The sequence below is a fragment of the Ornithorhynchus anatinus genome, chromosome 20 (genome assembly GCF_004115215.2).
Source record: "Ornithorhynchus anatinus isolate Pmale09 chromosome 20, mOrnAna1.pri.v4, whole genome shotgun sequence".
NCBI classification, from domain to species: domain Eukaryota; kingdom Metazoa; phylum Chordata; class Mammalia; order Monotremata; family Ornithorhynchidae; genus Ornithorhynchus; species Ornithorhynchus anatinus.
The window spans coordinates 28,431,644-28,446,289 of NC_041747.1; the positions used below are offsets into that span (position 1 = coordinate 28,431,644).

Here is a 14,646-nt window from a genome sequence, read left to right on the forward strand (position 1 = left end):
GATAATAATAATGGAGGTATTTGTTAAGCGCTAACTATGTGCGCAGCCCCGTTCTAAGCGCGGGGGGGTGGGGGGGGGGGGGATACACGTTGATCGGGTCGTCCCACGTGGGGCTCACAGCCTTAATCCCCATTTTACAGAGGAGGTAACTAAGGCACAGAGAAATGAAGTGACTTGCCCAAGGTGACACAGCTGACAAGCGGCGGAGCCGGGATTAGAACCCACGACCTCTGACTCCCAAGCCCGCTTGCCGCTGAGCCCAGTAGTAATGGTATTTATGGAGCGCTTACTTTATGCAGAGCAGTGTACTAAGCACTGGGAAAGAGTAAAGAGGTGGGAATTAGGCCCCCATCCCATCCCTCCAGGGGTTCACCGTCGATGATTGGAGGTCGGGGCGGAGGGGACTGGAGGCGGGCTCACCGGGATCGATGAAACATTCAAACGTGAAATCGACCTCAAGGTCAAGGGCAAATACGCAATACACAGAATAAAAAGTCAGAAGGAGCTGCGGCCAGAGGAGCCGAATTTCTTCTCAGGTTTCAGAGACCAGAGCGATGGTGGGACAGCCGTTAGCTTTCCAGAGGTTCGGTGAGGAGGAGGAGGATGGTGTCTCCTGTCAGATGAACCAGACTAAGAACCTCGGCGGAGGAGTCGATCCTAGTGCTCGTGACTTGCTCAGCTCCCCTCAGGTTCTCTCATCCCTGCCCTCCGCCCTCCTGCCAGGGCACAGAGAGCAGCAAGCTCGTTGACGCACCGGGGCGCAGCGCGTTGCCAAGAGCGTGGGTGAACTCAGCCCGTGTTAGCCAGCTCTGGGCACAACCGGGACTAGATAACGATAATTATAATGGCGCTACCTTTTAAGCACATACTATGTGCCGAGCACTGTACCAAGCAATGGTGAGTTAATCACGTCCCACAGGGGGCTCACAGTTGAAGTAAAGAAGGAGGGAGAACGGGGATTGTATCCCTATTCTGCAGATGAGGGAACTGAAGCAAAGAAAACTGCGACTTGCCCAAGGTCCCACGACAGGTACCTGCTGGAGCTGAACTAGAACCCAGGCCCTCTGTCTCCCAGGCCTGTGCTCTTTCCACCGGGCTATACTGCTTCTCTGGGGACGTCTTGATTCCCAGAGCAGGGTCCCACCAAGGCACCGCCCACGGGCTTTCCACAGTGCCGACTGCAGTGCTTGGCACTCAGGTGCTCAGGAAATACCATGGATTGATCCACTGGTTGCCCGTTGCCTCGTTTCCCAGCGTGGAAGGAAAGACGTAGGATGAACTCAGGTGCTAATCCCCGGCCTCGATCGTTCGCTCTCTAAGTCTCTCCTTTCTTCTCTTTGTCCAACAGGCCAGTCCTGCTCCGATCATCGTCAACACCGATACTTTGGATACGATTCCGTATGTAAGTAAAATCCTCACCCGCTGTTGTTGAAACAAGTGACTCCTCAGCCATTCGCTGAAAGGAGTTCTCTGAGTAGTGGATCAGCCGCCGCCACCCGCCGAGTGCCCGACCAAAATGGCAGCAGTCGACACCGCTGTCTTAGCCGGGGGAGGTGGAGGGGAACGGAGAAGAAGAGCTTCTCCTCAAGCGTCGGTCTTCCGACGCTTCCGTCGGCGTGTCAGCCACGCTGGAAGAGCACGCCCCGTTGGACCCGAAAATGGTCGTCAGATCTGGGCCAAACCGATGCTCCCTCGATTAGTTTTTGGAGCTAGCGAAGAGCAGCTGTGTCGGTGCCGGAACTGGAGCGTTGATACCAAATCCAGGAGAGCTGGAGCTGCCAGTCACGCTGACCTTGGGAGCCAGCCTGCTGGTGTCCTCCGAGGCCGGGGCCGCGGATGTACGGGGAGCGGATCTTTTCTGAGGGGAGGGGGTGGCTCGTGTGGGGTTCGGCCTTTCCCGATTGCTTTAGAGGGCTCTTTCTGGCTCTCTGGTGACAAAGCCCCACCGGCTGGGCTTTGAAATAACTCCCCCGACAGGCTCCCGTGCATTTCTAATGCATCTGTTTCTTTCTTTTTTCACGGGATTCGTTAAGCTCTTACTTTGGGTCCGACACCGTTCTAAGGGCTGGGTTAGATACGCGTGAATTAGATCGGACGGAGCTCCCGTCCCGCGGAGAGCTCACAGTTGAAGTAGGAGGGAGAACGGGAGAACTGAGGGACGGAGAAGCGAAGGGACTCGTCCAGGGTCACACGGCAAGCAGCCGGCAGGGCCGGACTTGAACCCGGGTCCTCGGACTCCCGGGCCGTTTCGGGAAAGCCGAGGTGCATCTCTTTTGTTGTTTTTGTGCGTGGTTTGATAGGTAGGGGCTAAGTGCTCAGGCAGATGCGAGATCAGAATCCTCCTTCCACAGGGGCCTCACAGTCGGAGCAGGAGGGAGAGCAGGGTTCTGATGAAGAAACTGAGGCTCGGAGAAGTGAAGTGACTTGCCCAGGGTGACCTGACGGGCCAGCGACAGAACTGGGACTAGAACCCCGGTCTCCCGACTCCCGGCCCTTCCTCCCGGACCACGCTGCTGCCTTTCTGTCTCCGATGGAAAGGAGGGGCCGTGGCAGTGGGCAAGGGCAGCCTGCGCGGGTTTTGGAGTGTGTCTGTTTAAACCCCAGCCTGAACGTGCGGCTGATTGAGGATGGCAGGCACCCGGGAACCTCCTCACCCGGTTTCAGCCAAACCGTCACCAGTTTTGTCACGACAGACACGGAAGCAGCGTGGCCTAGAGGAAATTGTGTAGGGATGAGAGGCGGGAGTCCTGGGTTCTAATCCCGGCTCCGCCGCTTGCCAGCTGAGTTATCTTGGGGAGGTCCCTTAGCTTCCCTATGCCTCAGTTTCCTCATTCGTAAAATGAGGGCTCAGTACGGGTTCTCCCTCTTAGTGTGAGCTCTTCGTGGGCAGGGATCGTCTCTCTTTATTTCTGTATCGTACTTTCCCAAGCGCTTAGTACAGTGCTCTGCACACAGTAAGCGCTCGGTAAGTACGGCTGAATGACTGCGAGCCCCATGAAGGACAAAGACTGGAGTTTTTTGTTTGTTTTGTTCTTTCAACGTGCTATGAGCCAGACACTGTACTAAGCACTGGGGTAGATACAAGCTAATCAGGCTTGACACAGTCCAGGTCCCACATGGGGCTCACTATCTTTATCCCCATTTTACAGACGAGGGAACTGAGGCGAAGAGAAGGTAAGCGTCCTGACCGAGGTCACGCAGCGGACAAGTAGCTGAGCCAGGATTGGAACAGAATTAGAACCGTGCCTCGTCTGCTTATCTCGTACAGCGCTTGGCACGTAGTAAGTGCTTAAAGGATATCCTACCACCCCCAGAATGAACACAGCTCCCACCAAAGGCAGTGTTTTTTTTACTGGAAGCCCCTTCCAAACCTAGCCCAGGCGAATGGACACGTTTCCCTTCAGTCGGTCAATCAATACTGGGTGCTTACCGTGCCAGGGGCACTGTGCTAAGCACTTGGGAGAGTACAGGCAAACAACCTAAGAGACTCATTCCCTGCCCACATCGAGCTTACAGTCTAGGGTGGGAGTCAGGTATTAAAATAAATAAGTTAGGGATATGGACGTAAGTGCTGTGGGGCTGAGGGAGGGCTGAAAAAAAGGGAACAAGTCAGGGCGACGCAGAAGGGAGTGGTGAGAAGAGGAAAGGAGGGCTCAATCGGGGAAGGCCTCATGGAGGAGACGTGCCTTCAGTAAGGCTTTGAAGGTGGGGAGAGAAATCGTCCGTCGAAACTGAAGAGGGAGGGCATTCCAGGCCAGAGGCAGGATGTGGGCGAGAGGTCGGCAGAGCGATAGGCGAGGTGGAGGGACAGGGAGTAGAATTCTCTTGCTTCTCTCCGTCTAATAGCCAGCTCCAACATGCCCTCTTCTTATCAGAAGCCTGGCTATTGTGCCTTTTCGGCACTTAGGAGCCCCCATCCGCTCTGATGCTGATCGCGGGGGCAGCCTCTTTGACCCCCCGCCCCCCCAGGCTTCAATCCCCTCTACTTCTCCCGTCTTTTCTCCGCGTTCCAGTTGCTAGCATCATTTGCAGCTCTATTTAATGAAGAAAAAAGGTTCAGTTCCCTGGGGCATTTAGAGGCATGTTGCAAGAGAACATTTCCTTCTTTAAAAGTTTCACCGGGGTGGGAAAATTGGCTTAAAGTGTAAAGGTTCCCGATAAATTGCATTATAGATAAGTGTATTAATTTTATCAGCAGGAAAATTGGATTTTTGAAAGAACACAATCCACGGTCTTAAAGGCAATTAGCTCTTTCCTACACTCGCTGGAAAAAGGCAAAAGAATTTCAGAGAATCTGGGGCTTAACTAGGAATGTATTTATAACCGCCTCGCACGGGAGCGGGACATGGGTGACTGGATTTCTTGTGGCAGGAAAACTTTGGGAACCGGTGCTTGACAGAGGGTCGTTAGAGCACATCATCCTCGAGTCTTGTTCTGAGAATTCCGGCGATTAGATGCATTTCCGAGGGGTTGAGGCTCCGAAGGGGCGGGGCGGGGGAGCGCCACCCTCTTCCTTCACCATAGTCCCGTCCTCCTAGGATCGTACCCTTAGCTTGGCGTCGACTGGGCACCTCCTGTGAGGAGAACACTGCGCCGAGTCTCTGCTGGAAGCTGAGCCCCTGTGGTGAGCATCCATCACTGAATCACTGTGATTGGACGGAGCCCTGAACTGACCATCCGCCGTATACAGGGTGACCGAGTGCCTACGTTGCGCAGAACGCCGGACCGGGTGTCTGCTGTCTTCAGGGCACCGAACTGAGGGCCGGCCAGGTGCAGGGTACCCGAGCGCCTGCCGTGTGCAGGACGGTTGAGCGCCAACTGGGTCCCAGCACTTGATTTTATACAGAACACTGGACAGAGCCAGTCGACTGTATTCACCGAGCGCTTCCCGTGTGTACTCAGCGCTTGGGAGAGTACAGTGAAACGATAAACAGGCGCGTTCCCTGCCCACAGCGACCTTACGGTCTAGAGGGGGGGGACCTGCCACGTGCGGGGCCCTGGGTTGGGTGCAGAGCACTGTACTAAGAACTCGGGGAAATTCAGAGGCGTGATGGCATCCCCGCCCTTGGGGAGCTTCCAGGCTACCCCTCCCCTTCCGTAGTGCTGGTGATCCCGGCAGCCTTCAGGTGACGTGACCAGTAAAGTGGCCAAGTGGTCGGGGACCTGCAAACTCACCTGGTTAGAAAGCGTAACAGGATCGGGCCTGAACCACGGCTGGATCGTCATCTCTCAGCTGGCAGCGTCTCCCGGAGGAAATGCTAGAAGGAGCGAAGGGTCCGTTTTTCCGACCAGCCGAAAAGTGATCGACGCCCGTTGAGATCTTTTGGAAGCATTGGCCCGTGTGGTTCCAGGGTTTCCTGAACCCTAGACGAACAAGTTGCTTTTATAGCTTTCCCCGGGGTTTGGGTTTTTTAAGAGTATCTGTTAAAAGTCCTTACTCTTTGCCGGGCACCGTACTAAGTTAATCAGGGTGCTCGCAGTCTTAGTCCCCACGTTGCGGATGAGGGAACTGAGCCACAGAGAAGTGAAGTGACTTGCGCAAGGTCACGCGGCAGCCGGGTAGTAATAATAATAATGTTGGTGTGTGTTAAGGGCTTCCTATGTGCAGAGCATCAGGTTGTCCCACTTGAGGCTCACAGTTAACCCCCATTTTACAGATGAGGGAACTGAGGCACAGCGAAGTGAAGTGACTTGCCCACAGTCACACAGCTGACGAGTGTCAGAGCCAGGATTAGAACCCAGGGCCTCTTTGGTGCCAGGCCCATGCTCTTTCCACCAGGCTAGGCTGATTACAGAGTTGCTATAATGGGCACATTTGTTGTGCGCTTACTACGGGCTGTGTTGATCACTGGGGTTGATACAGTCCAATCTGATCGGACAAGATCTCTGTCCCACACGGGGCTCCCAGTTTGAGGGAGGGAGAACGGAATCATTATTATTACTATTTTTAGTTGCTAAGCCCTTACTGTGTGTCAAGCACTGTCTTGAGCACTGGGGTAGCTACGAGATAATCAGGTCTCACATGGGGCGCACAGTCTAAGTAGAAAGGAAAACAGGTATTGAATCCCCATTGTGCCACTGAGGCACTGAGGAGTCAGTTGATGTGCCCATAGTCACACAGCAAACAAGTGGTGAAGCTGGAATTAGAACCCAAGTCCTCTGACTCCCAGGCCTGTGCTCTTTCCCCTGAGTCCTGCTGCTTCTCCATATCTGACAGCTCGGTTTGGGATGCTGGATATGAAGAAAAGAATTTCGAGAGACTAACGTTGAGATCGGTTGCCTCAGCGCGAGGGTAGGTGGATGGGGAGGAAAAGAAAAAATCGAGAGAATGGTTTCTTGACTTGCTTTTCTTTGCTGAGCTCGGTCCTGAGCACTTTTGAGGGAGGGTGTTTCAGTCCCTCATCTTTTGGTTCTAAATACTGAGTGTTTCTTTTGGTTCTAAATATTTCCTCCTGAAGTCATTCAATCGAACCGATGAATCAGAGGTATTTATGGAGCGTTTAGCCTGTGCAGAGCACTGTACTAAGCACTTGGAAAAGTACAGTACAACAGAATTGGTAAACACGTTCCCTGCCAGGTCCAAAATACATCACGGTGACCTGGTTTTAGTCCACAAGGAGCCATTTAATCCCGACGCTATGGAAGGTGAATTCGGTCCCTCAGTAGAGGTTATTTACGGAGCACCTTCTGAGTGTGAAGCACTTGGGAGGACTCACCAAAAGCAAGCCGTGCCCTCCGGGAACTTACAAACACACAAAAGCACTATTAGGTGGGCGTCTTCCCAGACCTAGATTGTTTTTCGGGGGGAAACCCATGAACCCCCACACTCGCTCCAGGATCCTTCTTGTCCCCCCCCCCTCCTCTCACGACCCGATGGACAAAGGCTCCGTTTCTGGGGCACGGATCTCACCGGCCCGGGGCGCTAGACTGCCAACTCCTGCCGTGCAGGGGTCCCATCCATTCGCTTCGTGAGGTGCTCTGCCCGGAGTCAACGCTCGTAGCCTTTAATGGGTCGATCGGTCGACTGACCAGGGGCGAGGAGAACTCAGAGACCTTTCCAAAGCTGAGGCGCTCCAAGCCCACCCCTCCGCCCGACATCCTTCCCGGTGAGAAAGTGGTGAAAAGGACCAGCGGGATGTATTAGCTGCAAGTGGACGCTCCTGGAGGGCAGGGATTGTGTCCTAGTCTCCCAACCGCCGACCACAGGGCTTTTCACCCAGTGGCAACTCAATGAATACTGTCATCACCACCAACACCACTGACTTCCCTATAGCCCGGCTGCCCGATTTCCTGGGCCGTGGCCTTGTTTCTTTGACGTTCCCTGTACACGTAGGTCCTTGCTAATTTGCAAGGCTGCCGCGATGCTTAGCGATTATAGAGCACCTCGTGTTTTCACCTCATTAGGTTCACACGGTAAATTAGCCAGCGCAGAGAAGAACTCTCCGAGGTAGGTAATTAGGAGTGACCCCTGTTTACAGATGAGGCAGCGTAAGTCTCGGGGGAGCTTCGGTGACGTGCCCGGAGTCACGGTAGCAAAATGGCCCCGGATCCGTTTCCAGATTGGCTCTCCGATTGCCCCCTCTTTGCTCAACCGCGTTCCCGTCGAAATGCCCAGCGGGCATTCGTGGTTCTGATCCGCTCACCGGATCTCTCTCCTGCCCCGGGCCGGGGCCGCTTCAGAAGATGGAAAGTAGAGTCTCCCCTGGAGAAAAACCGAAGAGCCTCAGTCTTGAGACTTGGGGCCCGGAAAGGAATCGGGGAGGAGGAATCGGGGAGGAGGAATCGGTTCTAATGTTAGCGGTCTCTATGGAGCCGGTCAAGTCGGTGGTATTTATTGAGCGATTACTGTGCGCAGGCCACTGTATTAAGCGCTCGGGGGAGTACAGTACAACAGAGCTGGCAGACACACTCCCTGTCAGTGATGCTGCAGCCGGGGCCCCGACTGCAACGAGCGAGTGAACGGGCAGGGATGCAGCACGGAGGAAGTGCACACCCCTTTTTTTGTAGACTGTGAGCCCGTCAGTGGGCGGGGACCGTCTCTATCTGTTGCCGAATTGTCCATTCCAAGCGCTTAGTACAGTGCTCTGCGCCTAGTAAGCGCTCAGTAAATACCGTTCAATAATTATTATACAGCCGGATCAACTACAGCACGATGCCAGTCCTCATGCCTGGGCACCGCAGACTGGCAAGTCACTTCACTTCCCTGCTGAGAAGCAGCATGGCGCAGTGACTAAGAGCAAAGGCCTGGGAGGCAGAAAGACCTGGGTTCTAATCCCCGCTCTGCCGCCTGTCACTTCATTTCCCATGCTTCAGTTACCTCATCTGTTAAATGGGGATTGATACCGTGTGGGACGGGGACTGTGTCCAACCTGATTTGCTTGTATCCACCCCAGCGCTTAGTACAGTGCCTGGCACATAGTAAGCACTTAGATACCAAAGAGCGGGGCTAACGGTGAAGGCCCACCCCGCCATCACGTTGTGGACTTCCCATTCCCCGCCCGGCACCAGGAACCTGGCTGTCGTCGTTGCTTTTGACACGATTATCATTTCCTGAGCATCTTCTGAAAACAAACACGAGCGTCTTCAGAGCGTCTTCTCTATGCGGGTGCTTAATAGATTGCTTGGCATGTGATGCTTACCAAATATCACTATTATCATTATTGTTATCGGAGCAGATACATTGGTTGTAGTAATGGGAGGCAGCGTGACTCAGTGGAAGAGAGCCTGGGCCTCGGAGTCAGAGGTCATGGGTTCGACTCCCGGCTCTGCCACTTGTCAGCTGGGTGACTGTGGGCGAGTCACTTCACTTCTCTGGGCCTCAGTTACCTCATCTGGAAAATGGGGATTAACTGTGAGCCCCACCTGGGACAACCCGATTCCCCTATGTCTCCCCCAGCGCTCAGAACAGTGCTCTGCACATAGTAAGCGCTTAACAAATACCAACATCATCATTATTATTATTATTATTAATATTTTTTGAGAGCTTACCGTGTGCCGAGTACTTTACCAAGTGCAGAAGTGGATCGGGAATCTGAGCTCGGGGAAACAAAGGCAGTCCAGCCTCGATCCTCTTCTGCAGGGAGGTCGAGCACCGGGAGCGGAGCGGAAAGAGCCCGATAGGGAGGCTTGATTAGTTTCCCAAAATACCCTCACATTTACTTGAGTTTCTAATCACCTTGTTTTCCTCACTCGCCGATTCCGCCCATCAGCCATCGTCCCCCGACTCCTCCAGCGCGACTGGGGTGAGACGAGCTTTTCTCGGGTCATCTGATGGCTTTTCAAAGTTGTTATCGTCCTTAGTATCGCAACAATAATAGTAAGAGAAACGATAGTGACGGTGGTATTTGGTAAGAGCTTACTCTGTGTCAAGCACTGCACTGAACGCTGGGGTAGACGCAAGATAATCAGGGCCACGGGGAGCTCACAGTCTAAGTAGGAGGGAGAACAGGTATCGAATCCCCCTTTTGCAGATGTGGGGACCGAAGCACAGAAAATAATATTAGAAACGGTATTTGTTAAGCGCTTGCTATAGGCCAAACCCTGCACTTTTAAACCCTGGGGTAGACTCGAGTTAATATCAGGTTGGACTCAGTCCCCGTCGCACGTGGGGCTCACGGTCCAAGCAGGAGGGAGGACTGGGTTTGAATCCTCCTTTCGCAGAGGAGGGAGCTGAGGCATCGAAAGTGAAGTGATTAGAACCCAGGGCCTCTGGCTCGCAGGCCTGGGCTCTTCCCACTCGCCGCTGCTTCTCAAAACTCCCCAAGGAGCTGAAGCAGAAGGGAGGGAGGGCGGTAGCAGAAAATACGTCACGCCGTGCAGTACCGGGTCTTTGCGGGCCAGGGGCCGGACCTCCTTCCAACTGGACCACCCGACGGGTGGGAATAGATCGACCCCGGCCGGGCAGGAAGCTGGAATCATCCTGGGAAAATTCCCCATCGCTGCGGTTTTCGCTAACGGCCCCGCGCGCGGTCGAGAATCTTCCGTTCTTCCTATTCCAATTTTAGGCTCTGAGCCAAGCCCGATCTTTTCATTTCTCTCTCCTATCAGCGGGAGGCTCAGACTTGGGCGTGCGATGCTGATATTAAGCACCGAGTAATGCAGCGCTCTAGAATTCTCCACCGGCTCCCTGCGTTGGTGGGGTGTGATTTGTGTTATGTTTCTTGGGTTTTCATTCCCCTTCCGAGAACAAAACTTCTTAAATGAGTAATTGCTAAGGGAGTGTGCGTTACACAGGTGGACGCTATTCCCCAAGAGCCCAAAATAGTGGATGTGAAGTACCCGTCAGCATTTCCTTCCGCATTTCCAACTACAAGTGTGTGTACTTCTTAATTGAATCTGCTCAGAGTGTGGGTGATTGGAGGACGATTCTCTCTGGTTTGTTTGGGCCTCCGTTGAATTGTGGCTTGTAAATTGCTCCCCGCTCTCCATTTTAGTCATTGATTTTTCTTTTCCCATTCTGTAATCAAAGGAGCAATCCTGTGTGGGGGTGTTAGGAAAATTGGTTTGAGAACTGACCAGCCTCGTGGAAAAAGCCCACACCTGGGAGTCAGAGGCCCTGGGTTCGAACGCCAGCTCCTCCACCTGTCTGCTGTGTGACCTCAGTCAAGTCACTTAAGCCTGTCTGTGCCTCGGTTCCCTCACGGGCAAAACAGCGCCTGTTCTCCCTCCTACTCGGACTCTGAGCCCAAGGTGGGACCTGATTATCTTAAATCTACCTCACCACTTAGGACGGTGCTCGACAGTCCCATCAGGCAAGACAGCGGGTCATCCCCGCCCCTCTACGGAAGCTGTATGGCGATACGGTGACGTTTAATTAATTCTCTTTGACCTTGGCTCGTTCTAAACAAGCGAGAGGCTGAATGGAGGATCAGAGAGGTTAATGGACTTGTCTAAATTGCAAAGCGATTCTCTCCTACCCTGGGCGCTGTGTAATGAGAGTTGAGTTGATGGCAAGCTTGCGTCAGTTTTGATACCGTTCATTCCAGCTTAGTAGAAGGGCTGCCAGCTCATTTTCTCTAGCAGTGACCTCACTTTGATTTGGAAGGCTTTCGTTTCCGTTTCTTGATGTCTCCTTGAGTCCGTGTCGTCTTTTTCGGAAGTTCACCTTGAAGAGTCGAGCAACTCAGAGACAGTCATTATCTCTCCCGCCGGACATGACTGATAACACCCGACTAAATCTCTGGTCCTCTTTAATGCTAATTATTTTTTTTCTCTATCTGTCTGAAAGATTTGTATTGGAAGGAGTCTAGTTCTTGGGTCTACGTTCTCAGCTTCCTCCAAGTCATTTGTTTTCCCCTCACATTAATCACACTAGCAGTAGGTGATGGATCTCTCTCCCGGATCCGTTTCCCAACTGAACTTGGTTAAAGTAGTCTCACTGTGTTAAATACCTTGTTCTAATCCCGCTCGTCTGCTGTGTGACCTTGGGCAGGTCGTTTCACTTCTCCGGGCCTCGGTTATCTCATTCTGTAAAATGGGGATTAAGACAGGGAGCTCCGCGTGGGGCAACCTGATTACCTTGTGTCCCCCCCCCCCCCCCCCCAGCGCTTAGAACAGTGCTCGGCACGTAGTAAGCGCTTAACAAAGTGTTAAATACCGCAAGTATTATTAGTATTGTTACTATTGTTATTTATCATTATTATTATTGAGGCTCGAGGAGTAGAGGTTCAAGTCAGCCCAGAACTCACAGGCCCGTGCTGGATTTTTTTTGTTATTGCAGATGTTAGAAGCTTACTGTACCACAGACACTGTTCTGAGCTCTGGGATAGATACAGGGTAAACGAGTCCATGTCCCTCACGGGGCTCTCAGTCCTTATCCCCATTTTACAGATGAGATAACTGAGGCAGCAGGCAAGTCACACGGCAGGCAAATGGCGGAGAAATTTGAACCCCGGTCCTGATGACCCCCGGGGGCTCGTGCTCTCTCCGCCAGGCCACGCTGATCGGAGAAAGCTTGCTGGAGGAAGCGGGTAGCCTGCGGTCGGGCGGAAGAGCGATTTTCCCCGAGCCCTTCGGCTGAGTGGTTAAGCGGCTTACCCAAGGTCAGCCAGGAGGTCGGCGTCAGAGCCGGCAAGCGGAAGCTGGGGCTTCCGACTCCCCGTTCTGGGCTTTTTCTAGGTCACGCTGCCTCCCTCTGAGCCTTTCTCTGGTGTAGGGGGTGACGGGGCCGCCTTCTGGAGTCGGCCATTCCTCCAGGGAAGCTTAAAGCCAACCGAGGCCCGAGCCTGTTTGCACGATGAAGACGTTTCCTAGCCGTCCCCTCCCCTCGGCCGCACCCCGCCTCCGACTCCCCCCCGCCCCCCCCGCCGCCCTTCCCTCCCCTCATCCCAAGCCCGCACTTCATGTTGTGACACTCACCGGGCCCCGAACCCGAAGAGCTGATGAATGTGTACTGGCACCAAGCTAATTGGGAAATGATATTTAATCAATTTTCCTGCAGTTGAGCTCTGCAGGTAATAAACAATCCAAAGAAAGAAACTCTCCCGGGATCGTAAAAATGATCTCTTACCTCATGAATATTCAAAATGCTCATTTTCTACAGACGGATGACTTCATCTGGAAGTCACAGAAAGCACTAAGGAGCCCACGGTGGAGAATTTAGCCCTTAGTGGAGATGGATCGTTAGGAAACGGGCAGCTTGGGGTGAGTGTTTGTGTGAGGGTTTATGGGCCCTCCGGAGCCCGCCCTCGGGAATTCCTACCCCTGCTTGCTCTATCACCTTCCTGGTAGAGGGTGGACCGGCCTCTTCCCTTTGGGGTGTGGGCACCGTCTACTGGGTTTTGTTTGGGTGGACCTGTCTCGGCAGGAAAACGAATAATAATGTTGGTATTTGTTAAGCGCTTGCTAGGTGCCACGCGCCGTTCTAAGCGCCGGAGGAGATACGAGGCGATCGGGTCGTCCCACGTAGGGCTCACCGTCTTCATCCCCATTTTCCAGATGAGGGAGCTGAGGCCCAGTGAAGAGACTTGCCCGAGGTCACACGGCTGACAAGCGGCGGGGCCGGGATTAGAACCCTTGACCTCTGACACCCAAGCCCGGGCTCTTCCCACTGAGCCACGCTGCTTCTCGGCGTGCAAATGCACGCCACGGGAATTATGGGGTGCTCTACCTTTTTTAAAAACCGAAGGGGCCCGGCCTAGTGGGACGAGCACGGGCCTGGGAGCCGAAGAACCCGGTTCTGTTCTCGGCTCCACCACTTGTCTGCTGTGTGATCTCGGGCCAGTTGCTTCACTTCTCTGCGCCTCATCTGTAAAATGGGATTAAGAATCTGAGCCCTGTGTGGGACAGGGATCGTATCCATCCAATTAGCTTGTAGTACCCCGGGACTTAGTACAGTGCCTGGCACATAGTAAGCGCTTAACAAATGCCATTGTTATCATTATTATTGTTATCATTATTATCGTCATCTTGAAGGGCTTGAATTCCATACCCGTTGCACGTCTGCCGGGGACGGACGTGATATGAACGACTAGGAGAAGCAGCGTGGCTGGGTGGAAGGAGCCTGGGCTTGGGAGTCAGAGGTCGTGGGTTCCAATGCTGGCTCTGCCACTTGTCAGCTGTGTGACTTCGGCCAAGTCATTTTTATTCTTTAGACCTCAGTTACCGCATCTCAAGAATGAGATAGCGTGGCGCAGTGGAAAGAGCACGGGCTTTGGAGTCAGGGCTCATGAGTTCGAATCCCAGCTCGGCCACTTGTCGGCTGTGTGACTGGGGGCGAGTCACTTAACTTCTCTGTGCCTCAGTTCCCTCATCTGTAAAATGGGGATGAAGACCCTGAGCCCCACGTGGGACAACCCGATTCCCCTGTGTTTACCCCAGCGCTTAGAACAGTGCTCGGCACATAGTAAGCGCTTAACGAGTACCAACATTATTATTACTAGATAAAATACCTGTTAGAACTCAGGGCCTCTGACTCTCAGGCCTGTGCTTTTTCCAGAAGTCCACACTGCTTCTCCATCTGGGTGGAACTTGATTATCTTGTTTCTACCCCAGCGCTTAGGGAAGTACTTGGAACACAGTACGTAACCAAAACCTCAATTATCATTATCGTGATGTCTGTCTCCCCTTCTAGACTGGAAACTCCTTGTGGGCAGGGAGGGTGTCTGCCAACTCTGTTGCATTTTACTCTCCTAAGTGTTTAATATAGTGCTTGACACACATTAAATACTCAGTAAATACCCCTGACTGGAAGTCAGAGGTCCTGGATTCTCCTACCAGCTCTGTCACTTGTCTGCTGTGTGACCTGGGACGAGTCACTTAACTTCTCTGTGCCTCAGTTTCCTCGTCTGTGAAATGGGGATTCAATATGTATTCGCCCTCCTACTTAGACTGTGAGCCCGGCGTGAGACAGGGACTGTGTCCAATCTGCCTAGACTCTGTCTCCCCCGGTCCTTATTGCAGTCCTTGACACGAAATGAGCACTTAACAAATGCCCCAAGTTTTACTATTATTATTTTTATTATATTTAATATGCCAGACCTCTGCAGAACGTTTCCACAAACCGTGCGTGTAACAGGCCAACCGAGAAAGCGAAGCCCGATTAAAAACCTCCCTCTGTGGTGACCGAGAGCCGAAACCGAACCGTTCTGGATAAGGGCAAATGACTCTTCGAATATCACTGTCTTCTTCGGTGATCCCCCGGCCTTT

General features: G+C 53.2%; 1 protein-coding gene across 19 annotated transcripts in view; it reads left to right on the forward strand.

Annotated features, from left to right (window-relative positions):
- The window catches only part of DLG2 (discs large MAGUK scaffold protein 2), a 603,132-nt gene that overhangs the window by 372,718 nt on the left and 215,768 nt on the right, over positions 1-14,646 (forward strand). For all 19 annotated transcript variants that reach the window (XR_005661215.1, XM_039914987.1, XM_039914985.1 and 16 more), the window contains one exon: positions 1,349-1,402. Coding sequence is in view for 18 of the 19 variants with exons in the window: in XM_039914987.1 (XP_039770921.1) it covers positions 1,349-1,402 (54 nt within the window). In the remaining variant the exon portion in view is untranslated. The remainder of the gene's footprint in view (positions 1-1,348; positions 1,403-14,646) is intronic.